The sequence below is a fragment of the Puma concolor genome, chromosome D2 (genome assembly GCF_028749965.1).
Source record: "Puma concolor isolate L17-30 chromosome D2, mPumCon1.1.hap2, whole genome shotgun sequence".
NCBI lineage: Eukaryota > Metazoa > Chordata > Mammalia > Carnivora > Felidae > Puma > Puma concolor.
Genome location: NC_141677.1, coordinates 63,302,430 through 63,325,757, shown reverse-complemented (window position 1 = coordinate 63,325,757; position 23,328 = coordinate 63,302,430). Strand labels below are relative to the sequence as shown.

The 23,328-nt window shown below is 39.7% G+C and overlaps 1 protein-coding gene across 4 annotated transcripts in view; it reads left to right on the top strand.

Moving 5' to 3' along the window:
* CFAP43 (cilia and flagella associated protein 43) overlaps positions 1-23,328 on the top strand; it is a 132,270-nt gene that overhangs the window by 84,367 nt on the left and 24,575 nt on the right. For 2 of the 4 annotated variants that reach the window (XM_086680800.1, XM_086680797.1), the window contains exons 20-27: positions 5,542-5,667; positions 9,791-9,895; positions 11,146-11,262; positions 12,410-12,637; positions 14,989-15,195; positions 17,227-17,316; positions 17,613-17,693; positions 18,789-18,914. In XM_086680800.1, the coding sequence (XP_086536926.1) occupies positions 5,542-5,667; positions 9,791-9,895; positions 11,146-11,262; positions 12,410-12,637; positions 14,989-15,195; positions 17,227-17,316; positions 17,613-17,693; positions 18,789-18,914 (1,080 nt within the window). The remainder of the gene's footprint in view (positions 1-5,541; positions 5,668-9,790; positions 9,896-11,145; positions 11,263-12,409; positions 12,638-14,988; positions 15,196-17,226; positions 17,317-17,612; positions 17,694-18,788; positions 18,915-23,328) is intronic. The other 2 variants (XM_086680798.1, XM_086680799.1) reach the window with 2 other exon arrangements.

The window sequence follows — 23,328 nt, the reverse complement described above, 5'->3', positions numbered from 1 at the left end:
TCCAGGCTCTGAGCCATCAGCCCAGAGCCTGATGCGGGGCTCGAACTCACAGACCGCGAGATCGTGACCTGGCTGAAGTCGGACGCTTAACCGACTGCGCCACCCAGGCGCCCCTGATTTTATCTTTTATATCTGATCATGTTGCTGAATTCTCTTTTTAGTTATCCTTTTTGTCAGTTGATTCTCTTGGACTGTCTAGGTAAATGATCATATCTTCTGAAAATCATGTCTCATCAATTTTTATACTTCATTACTTTTTATTATTATTATTATGTTTATTTTTGAGAGAGAGAGAGCGCACGTGCAGGAGCGAGTGGGGGAGGGGCAGAGAGAGAGGGAAACACAGAATCCGAAGCAAGGCTCCAGGCTCTGAGCTGTTAGCACAGAGCCCAATGCAGGGCTGGAACCCATGAGTGTGAGATCATGATCTGGGTCGAAGTCAGATGCTCAACCGACTGAGCCACCCAGGCACCCCATTTCATTTCTTTTTCTTGTCTTATGTCAAGGGCTTCTAATATAATAGCGGTCATAGGAGTAGACATGCTTGTCTTCTTCCTGACCTCAATAGGAAAGGTTCTAACTTTTCAGTATGATATTTGTCTCAGCGTCTGTTAGATATCCTTTTTCACAAGTTAAAGAAATTCCTTTCTATCCCTTGTTACCTAAGAGTTTTTGTGAATTTTATTGTGAAGTTTATCAAACACTTGTGTTCCTCTGATAGATATTGGTAGTTCCTCTGATAGAGTTTAAGTAGTACACCAGATTCCATTTGCTAATATTTCATTTAGGATTTTTGTATCTTTATCCATAAATAATATTGTTTTCTTATACTTTCTTTGTCTAATTATTGTATCAGGGTTATACTAGCCTTATAAAGTGATTTGAGTAGTTTTCTACTTTTTTTCCATGCTCTGGAACAGTTTGTATAAAGTGGGATTCTCCTTTAAGTTTTGATTAGAAGAGAAACAAAAAATTCACACACATATAAAACCATCTGGGCCTGATTTGTTATGAGAGTTGATTCTTTTCTTTGTTTCAAGTTTTTCTACAGTCATTAGTCTTATCAGGTTTTCTATTTCAAGTATAGATTTGATAAATTATAGTTTCTTAGAAAATTGTTCATCCCATCTAGATTTTAAAATATATAAGATATATTTATAGAATAGTCTAATTTCAAGTCTTTTCTGATTTTTCAGTTATAGCTCTCTCTTTATTCCTAATTTTATATTTATGCCTTTGATCTTTTTTCTTGATCACACTTTATAAGTGTTTCTATTTTATTAATATGGTACAGTTTTTATTGACTTGACTATTATTATAAGAGAACCATATGTATAATTTTATACCTATATATTTGACCAGTTTAGGGTTTTAGCAATTTGGAATTTTATTTGTTCTTCCCTACTTCCTTCAGGGTTATTTGTCCTCATTTTGTCACTTTTTTGAGTTGAAAACTTGGTTTGTTTCCTATTGTTTTCCAATGTGCTTGAAAGGCTATAAATATACCTCTCAGTACCACTTGGACTATATTACATTGGTTTTGATAAGTAATTTTCTCATTGTTCCTTAGTTGTAAACATTTATAATTCCATTTTGAACACATCAACCAAAGGATTTCTTAAAGGAGTGTATGCATTTGCTTGTTTTCAATTTTCAGATTGCCTTGTATATTATAGATTGTTTTGTATATGGGTTTTTTTTTTTTTGATAATATTGAAATTTATTTCACTGTGATCGGTGAATAAATCTTGTTGAGATTGTCTTTGTAGCCTTGTATCCAGTCACTTTTTTTACCTTTCTATGTGTGTTTGTAAAGAATATTTTATTCTCTGGGTCTTTTTGGTGGGGGAAGACAGTAGGGGGAGGTATATAGTGTTCTTTAAATTCCTATTAGATCAATCTAATTGTGTCAAGTTCTTCATATCTGTATTTACATTTTTGCTATTTGAGATGTTGTTATCTAGGTTATGATTAGCAATTTGTCAATTTATCCCTCTGTTTCTATCAATATTTATGTTAGATGTCAAAATGTGCACAACAGATCTCCTCAATAAATTATTCCTTTTGTCCATATGAAATATCTTTTTCTCTTTTAATGTTCTTACTCTACATTTTGTTTCTTATATTCCCATTTTCTTGGTATTTTTTCTAGCACTTACATATATATGTGTATATATATATACATGTATATATACGTATATATATATATATACACATATATATGTATACGTACACATATAAAAGATATATATATATCTTTTTCCAGTCCTTTATTTCCAACTTTCTTTTGTCTGCCAATCAGTATACAACTGGATTATTTTTTGTAAATTCCATCTAAACTTTTTAATAGGTGAGGTTAGCCCCATTTATTATGATTATTGATATATTTAAAATTATTTCTGCCATTTTATTTTTTGCTTTCTATTTAACATATTTTCAACTTATTTCTTTTTCCCACTTTCCTATCTTCTTGGGTTGCTCATCCATTTTTTTTTTATTATTGTTCTATTTTTCTTTACTATTTTGGGAGTCATAATTCTGTTTCTGTTTTAAAAATTATAACCCACATGCTTGGCCTTCTGTCTTTCCACCTCTCCTGGTGTCTTCATAGTCAGTGGAAGAGCACACCAGCACTGACTGACATCACCTGGAATCTTAACCCTAGCCCATATGTGCTGAATCAGAATCTGTTCTTTAACAGGTGATTCATAGGCACATTAAAATTGGGGAGGCTCTGGTTTAGTTTAGCTCTGGTTTATACAGTTTATCTCTGGTTTAGCTCTGGTTTATCCATCCCCCAGATAAGACAACACTCTCAGTGTGTTTTTGTTGTTGTTGCGTCTTACTTTTCCAGCTCCCTCTGTTTCCCTCACCTTCTCTCAATGATATAATTTGCAATTATAGCTCTAATTTGCTAGTTTTAAAAACTCCTAAAAACATGTAAATCTTCTTTAGACTTAAGTCTTTCTACCCACCTTCCTCTTGCATTAGTACATCCTTAATAATCCTTTCAGCGGTATGGGTATTGGTGAACTTTCTGAGCCCCTGTCTATAAATGACTATTTTAACCTCTCACTTGAATGATGATTTGATGGTACAGAATTAGAGGTTCAAGGTTTTTCTTCCCCTCAAACATTTGATTCAAAGCTGTTGATGCATTGTATCCTTGCATCCAGTGTTGCTAATCTAAGACTGATTCTTCTATTTCATGATATTCTTTTCCCCTTTGGAAATGTTTCAGATTTGGTTCTTAAGTTTCACATTTCTGGTCAACACTTGTTAGGCCCTTTCAGAGTTGAGTATTCATGCTGTACTGTGTTTTTGAAAATTCTCCCTTGTTATTTCTTTAAACGCTATGGCCCCCATTCTCTTTATTCTCCCCTCTTCTGAAGTCATGTTAGCTGTAGCTCCTTCTAGATATATTGTACAGTGTCTTCACTTTTCTTTCACATTTTCTGTCTCTTTATTTTGTTTGGTTACACCCCAGGAGAATTCTTAACTGATTCTTGCAGATCACTGATTATCTTCAACTGTCCATCTGCTATTCAGCCCATCTATTGAATTATTTTTGTTTCAAAGATCAAACTTAAAAGACCAACGTTTTTAAGTTTTATAATCTCTTGATACCTTTTATGATATACAACATTTTGTATCTAGTTACTGTAAAATTCTACTTTTGCTTAATTAACTCCCTTTCTTTGTGTAACAAGTCTTCTGTTTATTGAATTTATTGTCTCTCTTCAATGGTCTTGTTGTTCTCCAAATATTGGTGATGTATTATTATTTTTATTACTCCATGCTCATCTTTAAAGTTGACATGCCCCATTGTAATTCACTCTACGAGTTGAACCTGCTTGGGAAGATGTGTAGGAGATCTGACTTAAGTAAGTATATTGCTCTGTTTTCAGTAGAATGAGAAGGGATGGGTGGTGTTGGTAGATGTCTTGGCCACCTGTCTTGTGGCAGAGGGAGATGTTCTCTAATTCCTTCTAGCCACTGACAGACTCCTTGTCATTGCCCTATTTCTCCCATTCAAATATTTATTTCATTTTTCTCTGCCTGGTGGTAAACACCCCTGGTACTACTGCTGGGCCCCCAGGAGTTTTATCAAGTGGTGGTACATATACATGCAGGTTCTATCCACTGCCTGTTTCTGATGAGTCCCCCCAGCCAGCCACTCAGCCAGTTACTTCCAGATTACTGCATGCTCCTATATCTGGTGTACCTTCTACATGTTGTTAAATATTGTCTTGTGGACACTTGGGGCTATCATGTATCATTTAGATCCATCTGATTTTCATCTTTCAGAAGTTACAGTTTCTGGGCCACTGAAAGATTCTTTTTTTCTGTCTTAATTTTAGTAGTGGATTTATCTATTTATCATACACTTCTTTTCTCTTTATTTTATGGATTGAGGTGGGGAAGGATGATTGTAAACTCCATTCTCAGTCAACTATTTTGAAATTGAGGTCCTCAATTTTTCTATTATATTTTCTGATTTTCTTTTGTTGTTGACTTGTAAGAGCTTTTAATATATTGAAGATATTGATACTTTATCATCCATGTTGCAGTATGTGTCCTTTGGCCCTGAATTTTCTGAGGTTATAAACTTTTTTAATTAGAAAAAAATTGTTTTTATGTTTATTTGGAGAGAGAGAGAAAAAGAGCACAAGCAGAGAGAGAAGGAGAGAATCCCAACCAGTCTCTATGCTGTCAGCACAGAGCCTGACTCAGGGCTCAAACCCATGATCCCTGAGATCATGACCTGAGCCAAAATAAAGATCACGCACTTAACTGACTGAACCACCCAGCCTTCCCTGAAGTTATAAACTTCTAAACATAATTTTTATTTTGGAAATGTTCAAATATAATATAAAAGGAGAGAGAATAATAAAATAATAAATCCATTGGCCAATATTGTTTCATCTATATCCTCAGCCACTGTCCCCTCTCCTGATCATTTTTTAAATGTTTATTAATTTTTAGGATTCATTTTTGAGATTCATTTTGAGAATGTGAGTAGGGGAGCAGCAGAGAGAAAGGGGAACAGAGGATTCAAAGCAGGCTCTGCACTGACAGCAAGCTTGATGCGGGGCTTGAACTCACGAATCATGAGATTATGACCTGAGCCAAATTTGGAGGCTCAACCAACTGACCCACCCAGGTGCCCTTTCCTGATCATTTTGAAGTAAATCCCAGATATTATATCATTTAATTATTTAAGTAGGTACCTCTAAAAGATTAGAACTCTTAAAACACATGATCACAATACCATCAGCACACCTAAATATCAATAATTCCTTAATTTCTTTCAATGAAGTGATGAATTTACACATTTTTGTTGTCATTTTTAGATGAACGAGGGTTAAAGCTGAAAACTTAAATGGCTGCAATAAGCCCATAACCTAATGCTTTACTCAATAGTTATATTTAGATAAACAAGACCTCTCTTTTTTTACTGACCGCTGTCTGAAGAGACTCTGAAAAGCATGGCTATAAAGTTTCATTCTTGTCACCATTCTTTCTTATCTGAAAATTCAGGTTCTGACTATGATGGAAGAAAATGAAGCAATAGACAATATTGCAAAATTAGAGCAAAAGGAATTTAGCCTGGATCTTGAAGAACTGGAAAGGCTTCATAACGAAAATGAGGAAGAAGTGGCAAAGGTATGGAAAAATCTGAATTAAGCACCATAAAGAAACATAATGAAAGAAGTAAAAAAGAAAATGTGAAGGAGAACTTTTCTAGGATAATGTGAACAAAATAAAAACTTCCCCAGCACAATGCAAAGAAAGCAAACCTAGTGAGTATAAATGCGACGAGTCAGAGAATTATTAAATTTGGGAGTTAGGGGAAAGGGGTGACTGGGCGAGCCACACATCTGATGTGTGTCCCTCTTTTCCTAACATCCATTCCAGCCATCTCCCACCATATGTTTGAACGTTTTTTGAAATCCTCTCAGCCACCTATGCCAACTTTGGACCTTCTGGATTAGTAAGCCATTTCTTGACAGGAGTTGGAATCCTTCTCCCTTTATTCACTGATTCTTCTGCCCTTTAAGCATCATCTATTCAATGGCCACTCTGAAAACAGAGAAGATTAGCACTTACCATGTTCCCTCTGTATCTTGTCTAAGCTAGCTGTCCCAGCTCCTATGACCATCATATGATGTAGTTTCAATAGCTTCATCATATGTCATACATTTTCCCCTATGATTTCATTGTATTTGAGTATGGCATCCACAAAAGAATTCCAGTTATTATCTGTCCAGTTTAGAGAAAAGCATAAAATGAAACCTCCATTTTTCTAGATACTATACTTCTATTAATACAGCCTTTGCATCTCTTTGTGTCACATTACATTGTTTACTCATATGGGTTTTATTTCAGGTAAAAGTCCTAATTGTGTTTTACACAGAATGTTCTCTTTTTTTTTAAGCTTTTATTTATTTATTTTGAAAGAGAGAGAGACAAGCAAGCTAACACGAGTGAGGGAGGGACAGAGAAAGAAAGAGGGAGAGAGAGAATCCCAAGCAGATCCTGCCCTGTCAGCATGGAGCCCAACGTGAGGCTTAATCCCACAAACTATGAGATCATGACCTGAGCTGAAATCAAGAGTTGGACACTCAACTGACTGAGTCACCCAGGTGCCCCTACACAGAATGTTCTTAAGCTACCTCTTTCTCAACCTGCACAGTACATTGAACTTTTTGAGTGTGCAAGTATAAAAAACATTTTTTTCCTAAATAAGAGAAGGAAATATTGCTGGATATAAGGACATTTGAGTGGATTATAGTTGGTTAAACAACTATATCAAAAAGAGGCTGATAATTTGATGCCTCTAGGAGGGAGGTCTCCAGTGATGTGCTCTAGGACCCTTTCTTGTTAAATAAGTTAATGACTGGGGTAAAGATACAGAAATGAGGCATATTTGTCAAATTAGTGAATGATATAAGGCTGAGAATGAGAGGAAATATATTGAATAACAGAATCAGTACCAAGAGGACCTCACAGGCTGACTCAAGGAGGTAAAATTCATCCATCCATCCATCCATCCATTCATTCTGCAACATTTATTGAATACCTGTTATGTGCCAGGCACTATTGTCAGTGCCAGGAATACAATGCCTATGAAATATAGGTCCTGCCCACATGGCACTAATCTAGTGGAGAAGACAGACCATACACAAATCTCTCTATATTGTATGATGGAAACAAACTGAATTCTGTGATAGATATGGGGCATCTACTTCTGCGGTCAAAGAAGACCACTTTAAAGGGAACGAAAAGGAGAGAAGGAGCTAGCTATGCAAGGAGCTGGGGGAAGAGAATATCAGGCGAAGGAGGCAGCATGAACAGAGGTCCTGAGGCAGAAATGGCTTGGATTACTCCAGAAATACCATGGCCAGAAAGGCAGTAGCACAGGGGAAGGAGAGAGCTTCTTGAAATGAGGTGGGGGCAGAGACCGGCTCTGAAGACCTTGTACATCATTGTAAAGAATTTGGCTTTTCTTACACTCAACAGAAAGCTGTTAGAAATCATCCCATTTTCTTATTATAGCAAATAGACACCAGTTTAGGGGCTTTTTAAATGTTATTTATTTTGATTGTTGCAACCATCCAAAAAAGGTAGGTTTTTGGTTTTCCTGACTTGAGGAAACTAAGGATTTGGACCTAGAATCACTTGACCTCTCCGTAGTGCATCTGGGTCAGGTGCCTAGCCCTGTGTTCATTGTTGGTTCTCTCTCCAAGCTAATGTGGGACCACTCAGCCCCACAAACCTGCCCCTCTGGCCTGCTGACCTGCAGATCACTGATGAGCCCACCCTGATTACCCCCCACCCCATGCCTCTGTCCAGATGCTCCTTGCTGCTTATCAAATTCCTACATATTTCTCCAGAAGCTTCTTTGATCCTTTGAGGCAGTCTTTGGTGCAGAGAATGGCTCTTCACACACTCGTTTCCCCAATATTATTACCTTTTTTTTTTTTTTTTTGGCTCTGGGCTTGGAAGAAAGATTGGCCCCAGATTAGATGTGATAGTGGAACCAGATGGTCCAGCACAGAACAGTGTTAGCAGATGACACCCTAAACCCAGGTGGCCTTCAGCACATTTGGGAACAGAATACTAGTCCCTGGAAAGAGTTAGTGCTACCTACCTGTCAGGGATCCCAGTCCTAAAGGGAACAGGCGATTAGTTAGCCTCGGCTAGGATCTCAACAATAGGGAAAAGACCAAAGCCCAGTAATGACAACCTGAACACAGTCTGGAGGGGTTGATCAAATAGCCTCAGCAGTAGAGAGGAGAGGGCTGGGTAGGCTGGGAATCAGGCAGATTCTGACAACTGATAGGCCAAAACAGCTGTTTATTTAAGGAAAAAATAATTTAAAACTGTATTAGCCATTAACTCAGTGGATAAAAAAAGAAGTAAAATACAAATTAAACAAAGCCTTTGATCACACAATGAATAAAATAAACACATATGAATAAACAAGACATCTTCTAATCTGGGAGATATATTCTTAGCTAGTTTGCTGATAATTCTGCCAACACAGCGAAATGCAAAAGAGGGTCTGAAGAGGATCCTAAGGACTAAAGATTGTTGGTCCTCACTTTCATGTTAGATCTTTTAGCAAACTCCATTAAAACAAGAATACTTAACCACTTATGTGTTAAGCAGTTGGCTGACTTAAGCAGATAAAACTAATTGAGATAGTGTATGTTTCTAAATGAGAAAAGGTCAAGCATATGATCCCCAAGAGAAATGGAGCATTTTTTTAAAATTTTTTTTAATGTTTATTTATTTTTGACAGAGAGAGAGAGAGATAGAGCATGAGCGGGGGAGGGGCAGAGAGAGAGGGGAGACACAGAATCAGAAGCAAGTTCCAGGCTCTGAGCCGTCAGCACAGAGCCCGACACAGGGCTCGAATTCACAGACTGCGAGATCATGACCTGAGCCTAAGTCAGACGCTCAACCAACTGAGCCACCTAGGCACCCCATGGAGCATTTATTTATTGTGGATATAAAAATTAGAAGAATTAAGTGACCCCAAGACAAAGGTCACAAACTGGCACTTCAAATATGCATTGAAAAGAGGTAAGGCAACATTTAGATATCTGGTAGTTTCATTAAAAATACACATTTTCGGGGTGCCTCGGTGGCTCAGTCGGTTGGGCGTCCGACTTCGGTTCAGGTCGTGATCTCATGGTTCTGTTCGTGGGTTCAAGCCCCATGTTGGGCTCTGTGCGGACAGCTCAGAGCCTGGAGCCTGCTTCGCATTCTGTGTCTCCTTCTCTCTCTGCCCCTCCCACACTCGCTCTCTCTCTTAAAAATAAATAAACATTAAAAAAAAATTTTTTAAATATACATTTTCAAGCTTCTCTAATAAAACAGGAACACTTGGCACAGTGGGTTTGCTTTCCAGCTCTGTACCAACCCGCCAGTGTGCACTTTAGTTCTGCAGTCCACCATGGCCACGCATGTGTCCTCAACACCTCCCTGGCTCACGTTTAGGACCTACCTGCCTTTAGAGGTGTTTGTGTTGACACCCTGGTCCTCAAGGAAGGGAATCCCAAGCCTCCAGACTAAACTCTAGGAAATGTTGTTGAGACAGGAAAGTGTTCCTCCCAAAGGACATCTGAACACAGGGCAACCCAAAACATTGGGGAAAGAAGATCCCACACTACCACTAAATGTGCAGCCACGGCTGATTAGTGAATTTACAATTCAGATTATTTTTTCAAGAGGCCACGTTTTCATGTGTATTTTTTCCCCTTCACTTATGTTCTTCAAGATAAGAAAGGATGCAGAGATGCATAACCTAGCCAAGGCCTATTTGGCTGAACTTATTAAAGAAGAATGCTGGAATGCGATGGCTGTGAAAGGTCGAGCTCTTAAGGTAACAGATAGAACTCCAGGTACAATACCTTAGCCGATGAGAATTTTCATTGAGAGTCTCATGGTGGAAAAAACTTTTAAATAATTTTAAGAAAATGCATACATACAAAAGCATTCAGAGCATGCCTTGCCCTTCCAGATTCCACCTGGATGTACCACTTTCTCTCGTCTCGTTCTTCCCTCTCTGTTCGGTCCCTGTGCCCCTCCAAGCCAGCAGCTCTGAAGATTTTCTCTCTTTCCTCTATGAACTACCTGCATCCAGTCTTATTATCTATCTGTTCCAAAAAGCCGCTTCATTCACATTCCACACAGATGCAAAACTAGACACAGTACTGTCCACAGTTCTACCTGTGCCCTCTAAATGTCTGGTTTTTATGCTTTTTCACTGAGATTCCTCCCAACACAATGTTCCTCTTCATGTAAGGTGACCAAAAGTCCCAGTTTATCCCTGTGGTCCTAGAGTAACTATTAAGAGCACCCTTCTCATTTCAAATATGCCCCCCCAATTTGGGTAATGAAATATATGGTTACCCTACATATTTGTGGTTGAGTATTGCTCTTAAACAGGGTTTCCCAAGAGTGGCACATTAGGGGCTGGTTAATTCTGTGGTGTAGAGGCTGTCCTATGGATTGTAGGATGTTTTGACCTCTATCTACTAGGCCCCAGTAGCATCCAAAACTCCCACTAGTGAAAATCAAATATAGCTCCAGACATTGCCAAATGTCCCTGGGGGGCTGGGGAGGAGGGGGACAGGGCAAGTGAAATCACTCCTGGTTGAGAATCACTGCTCTAGAAATAAATCCTTCATTGAAGCATAGTATTTCTACCCAAGGTTTACACCAATACTAATGTAATATAAATAAATTTTTTTAAATATTTACTTATTTATTTTTTTTTGAGAGAGAGAGAGAGAGAGAGAGAGAGAGAGAGAGAGAGAGAGAGAGAATGCAATCGGGGGAGGAACAGCGCAAGAGGGAGAAACAGAATCTGAAGCAGGCTCTGAGCTGTCAGCACAGAGCCCCATGTGGAGCTGTCTTAGGAACCCTGAGATCAAGAGTTGGCCACTTAACTGACTAAGCCACTCAGGCACCCTGTGTTGTCTTATTTTAAAGAAAGTTTCCACTGTCAATTTCACTCATGAAATGATAACCTATGAATTAATTTTAATCAGGGATAACATCTCTCACTCCAATTGTGTGTATACAATTATACTACAAATAAATTTATTTATCCTGCCTTTTTTTTTCAAGTGCTTTCACATGCCTTACGTGGTTGAGAACTTCCCAATGAAAGAACGCACGGATGAAGAGTTGAAAGAATTAAAGAGAGTTTTGCAGCAAAAGAAGATTGAAGCAGAGTGTCTTAAAGTACAATTTTAAATATATATGTATTTATATAAGCAATGTGTTTTATTTTAGGGTCTCCATATGGATCTGAGTTAAGATACAATTTAAGATAAGTTTAGATCTTGTTTATGTTTTCATTCCCTGTTAATTTGTAGAATATATATATATATTTTTTTAATTTTTTTTTCAACGTTTATTTATTTTTGGGACAGAGAGAGACAGAGCATGAACGGGGGAGGGGCAGAGAGAGAGGGAGACACAGAATCGGAAACAGGCTCCAGGCTCTGAGCCATCAGCCCAGAGCCCGACGCGGGGCTCGAACTCATGGACCGCGAGATCGTGACCTGGCTGAAGTCGGAGGCTTAACCGACTGCGCCACCCAGGCGCCCCTGTAGAATATATTTTAATAAATATAGGAGCTAAATCCACACAATAAGTCAAGAAGTCTATAATCCTATATAATACTGGCTAGCTCTCAAATAGGAGGATATACTTTTAAACAATGAGATTTGGGGTTTTGTTCTTGTTCTGGTTAGAACTTGTCTTCATCTACCCTGCTCTTTTTATCATCTCTTATCATATGGGATTATGTTTTTAAGTAATTGTCCAAAGATGCATAGTATCTACTTTGGTGGAATTACGGTTTTCCTAGAACAATCCCAGCTTTTTGTTTCTTTGTTTTCAAGCAGCAATCTCTATCAGACCACTAAAAGCACACATCCCTGTCAGTGTAATGGGGCCCAGAACCTTGCATCCATTCTTTTTCTGAAATATAAAATTAAGGCATACTTAATTCTTCTTAACCTACACTCCCCAGTCCTATGGGAATAAGTTCCTTTGTAAACATGAAGAAAAGGTATATTTTTTAATGTTTAGGTGTCAGGAAAGACTCAAGGTATTTACAAATAGCTGTAATCCTGTCAGAAATGTAAATATTACATACTGTCAAGGACAGTGTTCACTCTTTCGACTTATCCACAGTTTATCAGTTTCCAAGGCTTAACCCTCTTCTGCATCAGTTTCAGGATCTACCCAACACTTTGAATTCAGTTGTTGGCAAGACAATTTGACATCTAAGATGACTGAAAAAAATTAAGTTGTCACAAAATTGCCCTTTCGAGAATTCTTGTTATTGCATAACTTCTGTGTCATCTTTTTCTATATTTAGCTACGGAAGGAAATTGTAGAGGTTCAGTCTGCAATTACCTTGGTTAAAAAGCATCGTGAAGAGGAGGATGAAGAAGAGGAAGAAGATGTGGCAGTAAAAACTAACAACTTGCCCAATTATCTGCTTGGCAGTCTGAGTACTGATTTTGGGGTACATGCCTCTCTGTTGTCAGGCCAATTGGAACTTCATTCCAGAGAGGAGAAAATCAACCAAATTATATTACTAAAAGTAGGTGAATTTTTCCTTATCCTCCAAAATCTCTAAAATTCCCCATGGGGTGTCTTGCAAAGGCTCAAGTTGAAATCTAATGCCAATCACGTGATGTCTTTAAAGTACATAGAGAAATATCCAGATGGCTCGTGTGTCCATGTTCTTCAGACAGAACTTGTATACAAGTGTTGCTTTCATCTATTTGGACTGGGATCTCTGATAACAGGTTTTCTGAGGAACACTCCACACTGGCTGATACCACAAGCAAATCATTGTTCTACTTAGAACTTCAGTAATCTCAAAGGTAAAATAGGTCCTTGAATGCCATCTTCTAGGTAACTCAGATGTCCTTTAGAACCTCCTTGTAAGATCAAGATGTGATTGCTTATTTATATATCCTCTTAACCTGGGGAAACACAATTTCTTCCCTAAGATTTCCGTAACTTCTCTTCTGGAACTCAGGGATAAAGTACAGCATCCCACAAGCTCTAAGCTCCTACTCCTCACTTTCTACCAAACCAGTCAGTCTCAGAACACATCTGTATATGCCAACCAAAGGGTTTTGAAAATTTGATGACTGAGATTGCACTAATGTGGATAGTTTGAAATTTAATAATGGCCATTCATATTCCTAAAAGTCCTCCAGCCATATCTGCAATTTGAGTTCCAGCCTTCTACCATGATACTCTGCTCTCTCTTCCTATTTTTTTTTCCTTCTCTTCCTCCAACCCTGAAATTCCTATGCATTTATATCCAAAATTGTTTCATTATGTCTTTTGTTGCTCAGCGTCTGCTGACCTGTGCCCTCAGTGTCTCACCTTTCTGCTGTTTTGTTAAGGCATTTTCCTACAAGAAGGTTAATTTCAGCCGAAGAGAAATTCTGGTTTTAACTGTTAAGAACATTTTTCTACCTGCTTTGATGGTTTCATCTTCAGTAGGATAGATATACAGATTAAACTCTGATGGTAAAATAAAGGATACTTTGAGTTGACCATCATTCTACTCACCAGCAGAGGTGGGGGTAATCCAGTTGGACCCACTGCCAAGGTCCAGCTAGCCAGCTTAGCTCCCCTTCCTGCCTTAAAATGACCTGACCATACAGACAAAGAATATTGTGTGCAGTTGTGCTTTTCTGGGAAATTCTTTAGACAATCTCTATAGGCCATCCTTTCCTTACCACATCTCCCCCAAACCAGGTCTCAAAGAAGAGACATTTCCCAATATAAATATCACATATTGCTTTTTAAACATTTTAGGATGGATTTTTTTTGGAACATACACAAAAGTTGAGAGAATAGCCCGGAGTCTCCTAGTACCCATTGCCTACTTGAGCATTTATCAGCATACCTGCACATTGAGTTACGGCTAACATTTCAGGAAGTGGAGTGTGGTATAACAATTATATCACTGCCTTAATCCTACCGCTGCCACTGTGGGTTATTGAACCAAGAAATGACTTAATATAAACCATCTTTTAAAACAATTAACTTACTGGGGCACCTGGGTAGCTCAGTTGGTTGAGCATCCAATTTTGGCTCAGGTCATGATCTCATGGTTCATGGGTTTGAGCCCCAAGTTGGGCTCTGTGCTGACAGCTCGGAGCCTGGAGCCTGCTTTAGATTCTGTGTCTCCCTCTCTCTTTGCTCCTCCCCTGCTGGAATTCTGTCTCTGTCTCTGTCTCTCTCAAAAATAAATAAAACAGAGAAAGACAGATACCATATGTTTTCACTCTTATGTGGATCCTGAGAAACTTAACAGAAGACCATGGGGGTGGGGGGGAGGAAAAAAAAAAAAAGCTAGAGAGGGAGGGAGCCAAACCATAAGAGACTCTTAAAAGCTGAGAATAGGGGCGCCTGGGTGGCGCAGTCGGTTAAGCGTCCAACTTCAGCCAGGTCACGATCTCGCGGTCCGTGAGTTCGAGCCCCGCGTCGGGCTCTGGGCTGATGGCTCGGAGCCTGGAGCCTGTTTCCGAATCTGTGTCTCCCTCTCTCTCTGCCCCTCCCCTGTTCATGCTCTGTCTCTCTCTGTCCCAAAAAAAAAAAAAAAAAAAAAAAAAAAAAGTTGAAGAAAAAAAAAAGCTGAGAATAAACTGAGGGTTGATGGGGGGTAGGAGGGAGGTGATGGGCATTGAGGAGGGTACCTGTTGGGATGAGCACTGGGAGTTGTATGGAAACCAATTAGACAATAAATTTCATATTTTAAAAAAAAGTTAAAAGTAAACAAAACATTAAAAATTTTAATAAATAAAAAAATTTAAAAGAATGATTAACTTGCTGAGAGTTTGTAAATTGATTTGGCGGGAAGGTAAAAACATGAGATCATGTTACCATATAATGTGATGTGTTCACAGTATCATATTGCTATTTCAGGATGTCATTTACAAGGTGAAAACTATTTTCAACAATGAGTTTGATGCTGCATATAAACAAAAAGAGTTTGAAATTGCACGTGTGAAGGAAAGAAATGTAAGAATTCAAGAAATTATTTTAGATCTGGACTTAGAAGAAGTGGTCTGGCAACCAGAATTTGATGATTGCGAGAAACCAGAGAGAACCCTTGTTGTGGAAAACAAAGAGGTACTGACTACCTGTGTCATCCCTTCCCTTCTTTCTCACAACATTCCCCCATGTTCTTACTCATTTTCTTGTGCACACTACTGGAAGTGACTATATTAGGTAGCAGTCTTGGTCACAAGAAAAAAAAAAAACAACAGTTGCCATTGCCTCAGCAATAATGAGAATTTCTTTTGTGAATCCTATGGAATCTAGGGAAGATTTGGACACCAAGCCTAGAAGGAAGCAGGGGCCAAAGACTGGAACTTTGAGAGGAGTCAAGAAGTACCCTTTCTTTATCTCTTAGCTCACTTCTCTCTGCATTTCACCTTCCTCCAGAAGCTTCTACTTTATTTCTCCCCACTTAAGCAAACAACTGATTCCAACTAGAATCTCTTAGTCCTGATTCCACATTTGCCTAGGAAGAGGTCCCTAACCCAGCGTAGGTCTGGTACCTGTACCAAAGAAGGTTGGGTCACGCTGTGGGAGAAAGGCTGATGAAGCTCCAGGAATTATCTGGGTCATTAAGGCACTGACCAGAGGAACGGGGCTCACTGGGCAGCCTTCTTTATTTTTTTTTTTAATTTTTTTTTCAATATATGAAATTTATTGTCAAATTGGTTTCCATACAACACCCAGTGCTCATCCCAAAAGGTTGGGCAGCCTTCTTAAAAGGTGTTTGGCCCCAGGTGGTTACAAGTAAATGCTTAAAGAAAACAATTAAAATATAACCATATTTTATTTCTAAAAAGTAAGAAATGCTAGAAAATACCAAAAAAAAAAAAAAAAAATCCTTGCCCATATGATTGATTACTTTGGGACAAAAAGGTAATAGTGTTGCTTAGAAATAATACCAAACAGGGGCGCCTGGGTGGCGCAGTCCGGTTAAGCGTCCGACTTCAGCCAGGTCACGATCTCGTGGTCCGTGAGTTCGAGCCCCGCATCCGGCTCTGGGCCGATGGCTCGGAGCCTGGAGCCTGTTTCTGATTCTGTGTCTCCCTCTCTCTCTGCCCCTCCCCCGTTCATGCTCTGTCTCTCTCTGTCCCAAAAATTAAAAAAAAAAAAAAAAAAAGTTGAAAAAAATTAAAAAAAAAAAAAAAAAAGAAATAATACCAAACATTATACAGCCCCTGTTAAAAGCCAGATACCATTCTAAGTGCCCTAAATAGATTGAGACTTATTTTTCATTATAAGATCTTATATGGTAGATACTAATATTACCTCCTTTTTACAGGTGAGGAAAGTGAGGCACAGAGAGTTTAAGTAGTTTGACCACAGTTACAGAGCTAGTAAATGACAGAGTTGCAGTCTGAACCCAAATTATTATCCTTCAGAACACATCCTTACCTCTGAGGTCCACTGTACTTGTTTAAGGATATCATTTCTTCCAGAACCAGACCCTCACCATGTAATCAAAAACCCTGGAGCATGGTGATAGCAAGGACTTTACTCTGCCGCTCTCACCAAGGTCCTGCTGTGGGCAGTCTTTGTATGTGGATAATTAACCTCTTCTTTAATCCCTTCTATGTGAGGAGAGTGAGCTTGTTACAAGCCAAACTTATGTCCTTCCCCTGCTTCAAACCCCGCAGTGGCTGCTCATTTCACTTCAGGAAACATGCCTCTTCCTGTCTGCCCACCCCAGCCCCTTCCTCTTCAGCTGTTCTCACCATCTTGCTTTGGGCCAGTCACACTTGCATTCCCACGACTCCTTGAATACTCCAAGCTGTTGGTCTCTCAGGAACCCCATCCTACAGGGTTTGGCTTAGAGGACACTTCTCTGAACCCTCCTCCTGCCCCCTCCTCTAAATCAGATCCCTGTTATAATCTCTTTAGTGGCAGAGAACAGCTTTGAGAGCTAATAGAGAAGGAGCAATCAATTCTCCCAAGCCTCTCATTCTAGATCTCATCTTTGTTCCAAGACAGGAAATGGGTTGTGAAATCTGGATGGTTCCTTTATCTTCTTGGTACCTTCTAACCTCTTCCCTGATGTGTGGAAGGAAGGTTTGTTTTGAATTTTGTAAGAATAACAGCAGGAAACTACATTTTCTCTTTCAGATTACAGCTCACAGATTTGTTAATCCATGGCAAAAAAACAAAACGCAATTTACTGTGACCAGTAAAATGGAGGAATGGCTTCTGACACGGGTAGGCAGTTTGGCTCAGACATATCTAAGACCCCCTTTCCTTTAGGGATTCTTGTTCCAATTTGGTTCAGTAGTCTCGTACTTGTACTCCACTGTAGAAACATATCAAGGCAGTTGACATGGTCAGAGGTCACTGGAATCTCCGTGGCCTCCTTCTCCTCTTCCCTCCATGCCACTTGCCACCCTCCCCAGTTCTAAATGCAGTCATTCTAACACTGGGTGGGAGGCCGCCTCTGGTGCCACCAGAGGGACAGATCTTTGTCTCAGCTGCCCTCCCTGACCCTGGCTCTTTTCCAGGGTCCTGACACAAGGCACCGAGCCCTGATGGACATGATGGGAGGAGTTCTGGAAGTCAAGAAGGAAGATATTTTGAGAATGGTGAGATTTCTGGACATTCTTATGGAAGGTGGAATGGGGTAGAGAGAGCTACTTAAATCTGATCATTCTTGTCTATAATAACCTGAGCCTTAGAAATTCTACAGCTACAAATATACAGTACCTCATAAACAAACCACATCAGGCAAATAAGAAATTTGAAACCCCAGGCTTGCCTTCTCATCTGACATAAAGCAAACAAAAGAACAAAAACAGGCAACCATAGTGGTTCTTATCCCTATAGAAAGCAGGATTAACGCTGCACCCATAATTCTCTGGATATACCAAGAAACATTCCATTTGATACCTGCCATAGGTGTCCCTGGAGCTCAGATCCAGTTCTAGCTATGAAGATATCAACATGTACCTCTGAACCTGTCACTTAAGAATCGCTGTACATCCCAAATTGCCCACTCTCGCTTATGTCACAGAAAAATAGTTGTAACATTTTTTCATATCCTTTCATTACAGTGTCAGGCCATCATCTTGCCAATGTGAAGAACTATATCTCTTTAAAAGTCTTTGGGGCTTATTTTAATTTAATTTAATTTAATTTTAGAGAGAGAGAGCATGCATGCATGCGTACACTCAAGCAGGGGAGGGGCAGAGAGAGAGAGAGAGAGAGAGAGAGAGAGAGAGAGAGAGAGAATACCAAGCAGGCTCCATGTTCAACACAGATCCCAATGTGGGGCTCAATCCCACGACCCTGGGATCATGACCAGAGCTAAATATCAAGCATCAGATGTTCAACCAACAGAGCCACCCAGGCATCCCAGGGCTCTTTATTTAAGTTGTAATGATGGGGCACCTGGGTGGCTCAGTCAGTTGAGCATCTGACTTCGGCTCAGGTCATGATCTCGCGGTTGGTGAGTTTAAGCCCCATGTTGGGCTCTATGCTGACAGCTCAGAGCCTGGAGTCTGCTTCAGATTCTGTGTCCCCCTCTCTCTCCGCCCCACCCCTGCTTGTGCTTTGTCTCTGTCTTTCAAAAATGAATTAACATTAAGAAAAAAATTAAACTGTAATGATAACCCTGAACCTTCACTGTACTGCTATATTTATGTTTGAGGTACAGTATATGCTTTCCTTTATATCTTCAGGTGATTCCTCAACCTGCTTTCATGGCAAAACCTGATGCTGTATGGTCTGAAGAAGAGAGGAAACAATTTAAAGAATATGAGAAGAAAGTTAAAGAGTTAAATGAAGAAAGAGAGAAATATAGAAAGGTCAGAAGAGCAAGGAATTAATGTACCCCACCCAAGTTTCATTTCAGTATCTTTTAAAATTGAGTGTTCTTTATTCCCTCAGTATCTTGAGTAGCTCCAGGATAGTGTTTCAGCTTAAATTCTCAAGAGACTTAGGGGAAGTGGGTAGAGATAAACTTAGAGTTAACACAATTTCAAACAGAAAGAACATATTGCAATGATTGTGTTTTTTTAAGTTCTTATTGATTTCAATATTTCCCGCATAGTTACAATTCATTTGGTCCTCCATTAATTCTTAAGATGTTTAGTGAACATGTATTATAGTATATTGTAGGCACTGCTCTCTATCTTCTACATCTGTTTCAGTTTAGTAATACTCTTGCTTGATTTGCTCTCAATCTCAAGGAAAGGACTTGACAAAAGAATGACATAATCAACACAGCACGTAGTTTACAGTTGTAATTTGAGATACCTGCAATGCAGTTCTATTTTTATCTCTTTGCATCACCAAGAAACATTCCAACATTAAAATTGCTTGCAATTATAATAGGGATATAAAAGCTGATGGTATACAACCAAATAAAAAAAATTTATTCCTCTGTGAAGAAAGTAAAACCATGCCATCATTTCAGGCAGGACAGTTTGTCAGCTTTATAGTGGCTGTATCTCATGAGCAACTTCTTTAAACCTATTGTTAACCTGTTCCTGCTTTTATTCACGGCAGTCCTCTAACAGTGCCCTAACATTTCATCCCAAGGTAGGACTTACCAAAAAGCCAAAATGAGCAGTCTTGAATGCAGTAAAAATGTGAAGGCATTGGGGACTCTAGATGCCTAAGGTGGTGGCATTTATTGCATGGTCTCGTATTGTGAAATTAGTCTGCTGCCTGTGTCCCCACTTCCCTGTTCCTTGGTCACACTCAATGGGTAAAAGCCAGCCTTGACTAAAGCCAGTACTTGGCCTTCTCTGTGCCTACACCTGCTGACTGGTTTCCCTCGAATGACCTTAATCATTATTGGGTCCTTAGAGCTGTTCAGCAACACTGTTCTCTTTTTCCCCTAGCTTAGTCCATCACCTGGGGTATGTTGTCAAAAACGCAGATTCAGTTCTGTCATTCTGAGGAAATGGAAGGATCCTGATATTTCTTTTTTTTCTTTCTATAATTTATTTTTTATAATTTATATCCCAGTTAGCACATGGAGCAACAATAGTTTCAGGAGTAGATTCCTTGAGCCTCTTACCCATTTAGTCCATCCCCCCTCCCCAACCCCTCCAGCAACCCTCTTTTTGTTCTCTATATTTAAGAGTCTTTTATGTTTTGTCCCCCTCCTTGTTTTTATATTATTTTTGCTTCCTTCCCTTATGTTCATCTGTTTTGTATCTAAAGTCCTCATATGAGTGAAGTCATATGATATTTGTCTTTCTCGGATTCATTTCTCTTAGCATAATACCCTCTAGTTCCATTCACGTAGTTGCAAATGGCAAGATTTCATTCTTTTTGATTGCTGAGTAGTACTCCATTGTATATGTATGTACCACATCTTCTGTATCCATTCATCCATGGATGGACATTTGGGCTCTTTCCATACTTTGGCTACTATTGATAGCACTGCTATAAACATTGGGGTGCATGTACCCCTTCGAAACCACACACCTGTAGGATCCTGAGATTTCTAACAAGCAACCTGGTGGTGCAGCTGCTGCTGGTCGGAGGACCGTGCTTTAAGTAGCAAGATCTTAGAGGACTGTGCCACATGTTCTCCCCTGTCTTCAAACTTCCAACACCTGACCTCTTCAACGCACTCTTACCCTATTTTCTATTTCACTGGGAGGAGAGAAGCAACTAGAAGAGATTTCCCTTACTCTTCCACCTCCTCATCTATCTTCTGCCTGCGCTAGAATCCATAGACTCTTCCTGCCTTTCTGTCTCTTAGGGATGAAATGGCCTTGCATCTGCCCGAGCTGGTCCTTCACTTGTGCACCCAATCCCCTACCACCTTACGATTCAACATTGTTACTCCTGCAGTTTCCCCCTTTTTCCTGCATCAATTTTTCCCTTCAGCATAGACACATGTTGTAATATTATACATTGGATACATCTCTCATCTTTTAGAAGAGAAAAAGAAAAAAAAACTCCTTTGAAGAGGATTCTGGAATTCTTTCTATGATCCTTGTGACTTTTGAGTTAGTCTGAATGTACTTCAAAATAAGCTAAAAGGAAAAAATAACTCTCTGGACCCCACTTTCAATCCACTGCCCAGCGTCTCCTGAAAAAAAACCTAGAAAAATCTGTGTTCATTGTCTCCAGTTTCTCCCGATCTTTTCGAAAAGCCTTTGTATTCTGGAAAATATCAAATATATGAAAGAGTAGAGAGAATAGTAAAATGACCCCCCCCATCCAGCTTCAACAATTATCAATTCATGGCAAATCTTATTTCGTTTTATACCTCCACCAATTTTCCTTACACCAGATTAAATTTGCCAATTTTTATTTTAGAATTATTCAAATGTACAGAAATGTTACATGAGTAGTACTGTCTATATACCATATACCTATACCCTCCAGTTTTTAATATTGCCACATTTGTGTTTTATATTTTTCTCCTGAATTATATATATATGGTATCAAAACATCATACTATACATAAAATGATATGAAAACTTCATACTATTACCTCCAATTCCAACATAGTATTTAGATCTCCTTTCTCGGCGCAAACTCTAGTTCCCCAACTATAAATGTATTTATTCATTTGCTCAGTCCTACAATATGCCTAAAATGCCTCTACAAAAAGCAAAACTTATTGGTAGGTTTTAAGATTTCCTTGCACCTCTTTTTGTTCTTAGGATATATCCACTGAGGGTGGGCCACCTGCACGTTATATTCAGAATTTGTTTGGATGAATCTTCTTTTTCCCTTCTGTGTGGACATTATCAATTTGATATAAAGTTCTTCACGTAGGACTATTCTTATTCAGGGGGAAGAGGCCAGTGTGTCTTCTGATTCCATGATTTTCTTTGTTTCTGCAGAACCCTTAATGTTCACTTCTTCCTTCCTTCTTTCCCTTTACCCCAAGTCTCCTGGAGGCACCTCTGTCTTCCACTCTGCCTCATTCTCCCCAGAAGCAGCACTGCCTGACATTGCACCTCAAGTCTCTTCTTTATGATTTGCCAGGGGCTCCTCTTTGGGCACCTTGACAGCTGCCACCCTAATCCAAATAGTGTCATTTCTTACCTGATTTATGGCATCCGTTTCCCTGCTCTTCCTCTCCCCTGATCTGTACCCTTCCCATTCTCTCCCATCACTCTCCCCATCCTTAAGTGTGTCTACTGCACTGGCTCCGCGGACCTCCATGGATCCCCAGTGAACTCTTGACTCCCACACTCACAGCTCATTCTTGCCATGGACACTTGACATGCTGTGGCCATTGCCTGGGGTGCCCTCGCCCCATTTGGCCACACGCTGTCTCACCTCTTTTGGATCTCTACTCGGTCGTCAGCTCATCTCCCTAAATAACATGGCAAACTCTCTCCTCACTAGTCCCACTCTGTCCCCCACACCCTGCTCTGGTGTTCTCCAGAGTGCTCATCCCCACCTGGCCTGCTTCCCCTGCACTCGTGTATATATTACCTGCCTCCTCCACTAGAATGTAATGTGAGGCAAGAGAACTGGTTTGTTTTGCTCTTTACTATATTTCAAGTTTTGAGAACTATGCTTGATCCATTGGCACTCAATAAATATTTCTTGAATGAGTCAATAAATTTATTGACACTTATTATGTACCAGGCACAGACCAAGGGCCTGGGGATTTACCACCTTCATCCTCAAGAGCCTGTAGTCTGGCCAACTACAACAATACTTTCTTAAATTGCAAGCCATGTGTTTGTCCAGGGCTGGGAGAAATTCTTGTTCTCATGGGTTCTGCACTGTTCATCCATACCCTCCTCTTTAGTGTCCCATCTCCCATCTCCCTGCTTCTCATTTCTCAGCACCTGATGCAGACATTTTTAGTTAAAATTAGATTTTCCCAGGGATGTTTGAGGAAAAGTGACACCCAATTCTTTAACAAATACTCCTTTGATTCCCACTGTGGGCTGGGGCTGTGCCAGATCCTGGAGGACGCTTGCTGACTAGACAGACACAGCCCTCGCCCCTCACGGTGCTCACTGTCTTGGGGGGGAGGGAGTTACATATTAACTGGACATTCACAAAATAGTCATTCAACTACAATGCAATAAATCAGCACGGACAAGGCCAGGTGCCATCTGTGACAGTAAACACAGAGGCACTGACTGAGATTGGGGCCACTGCTGTTCACCAGGCCCCCTTTACAGGCTGGCGTGCCCATCCCCTTACCGCTGTGCATGCTACAGATAAAGACTCAGACCTGAGACCTCTGGCACCTTGCCCTTGGCTCATCAAGGGGGCATCCTT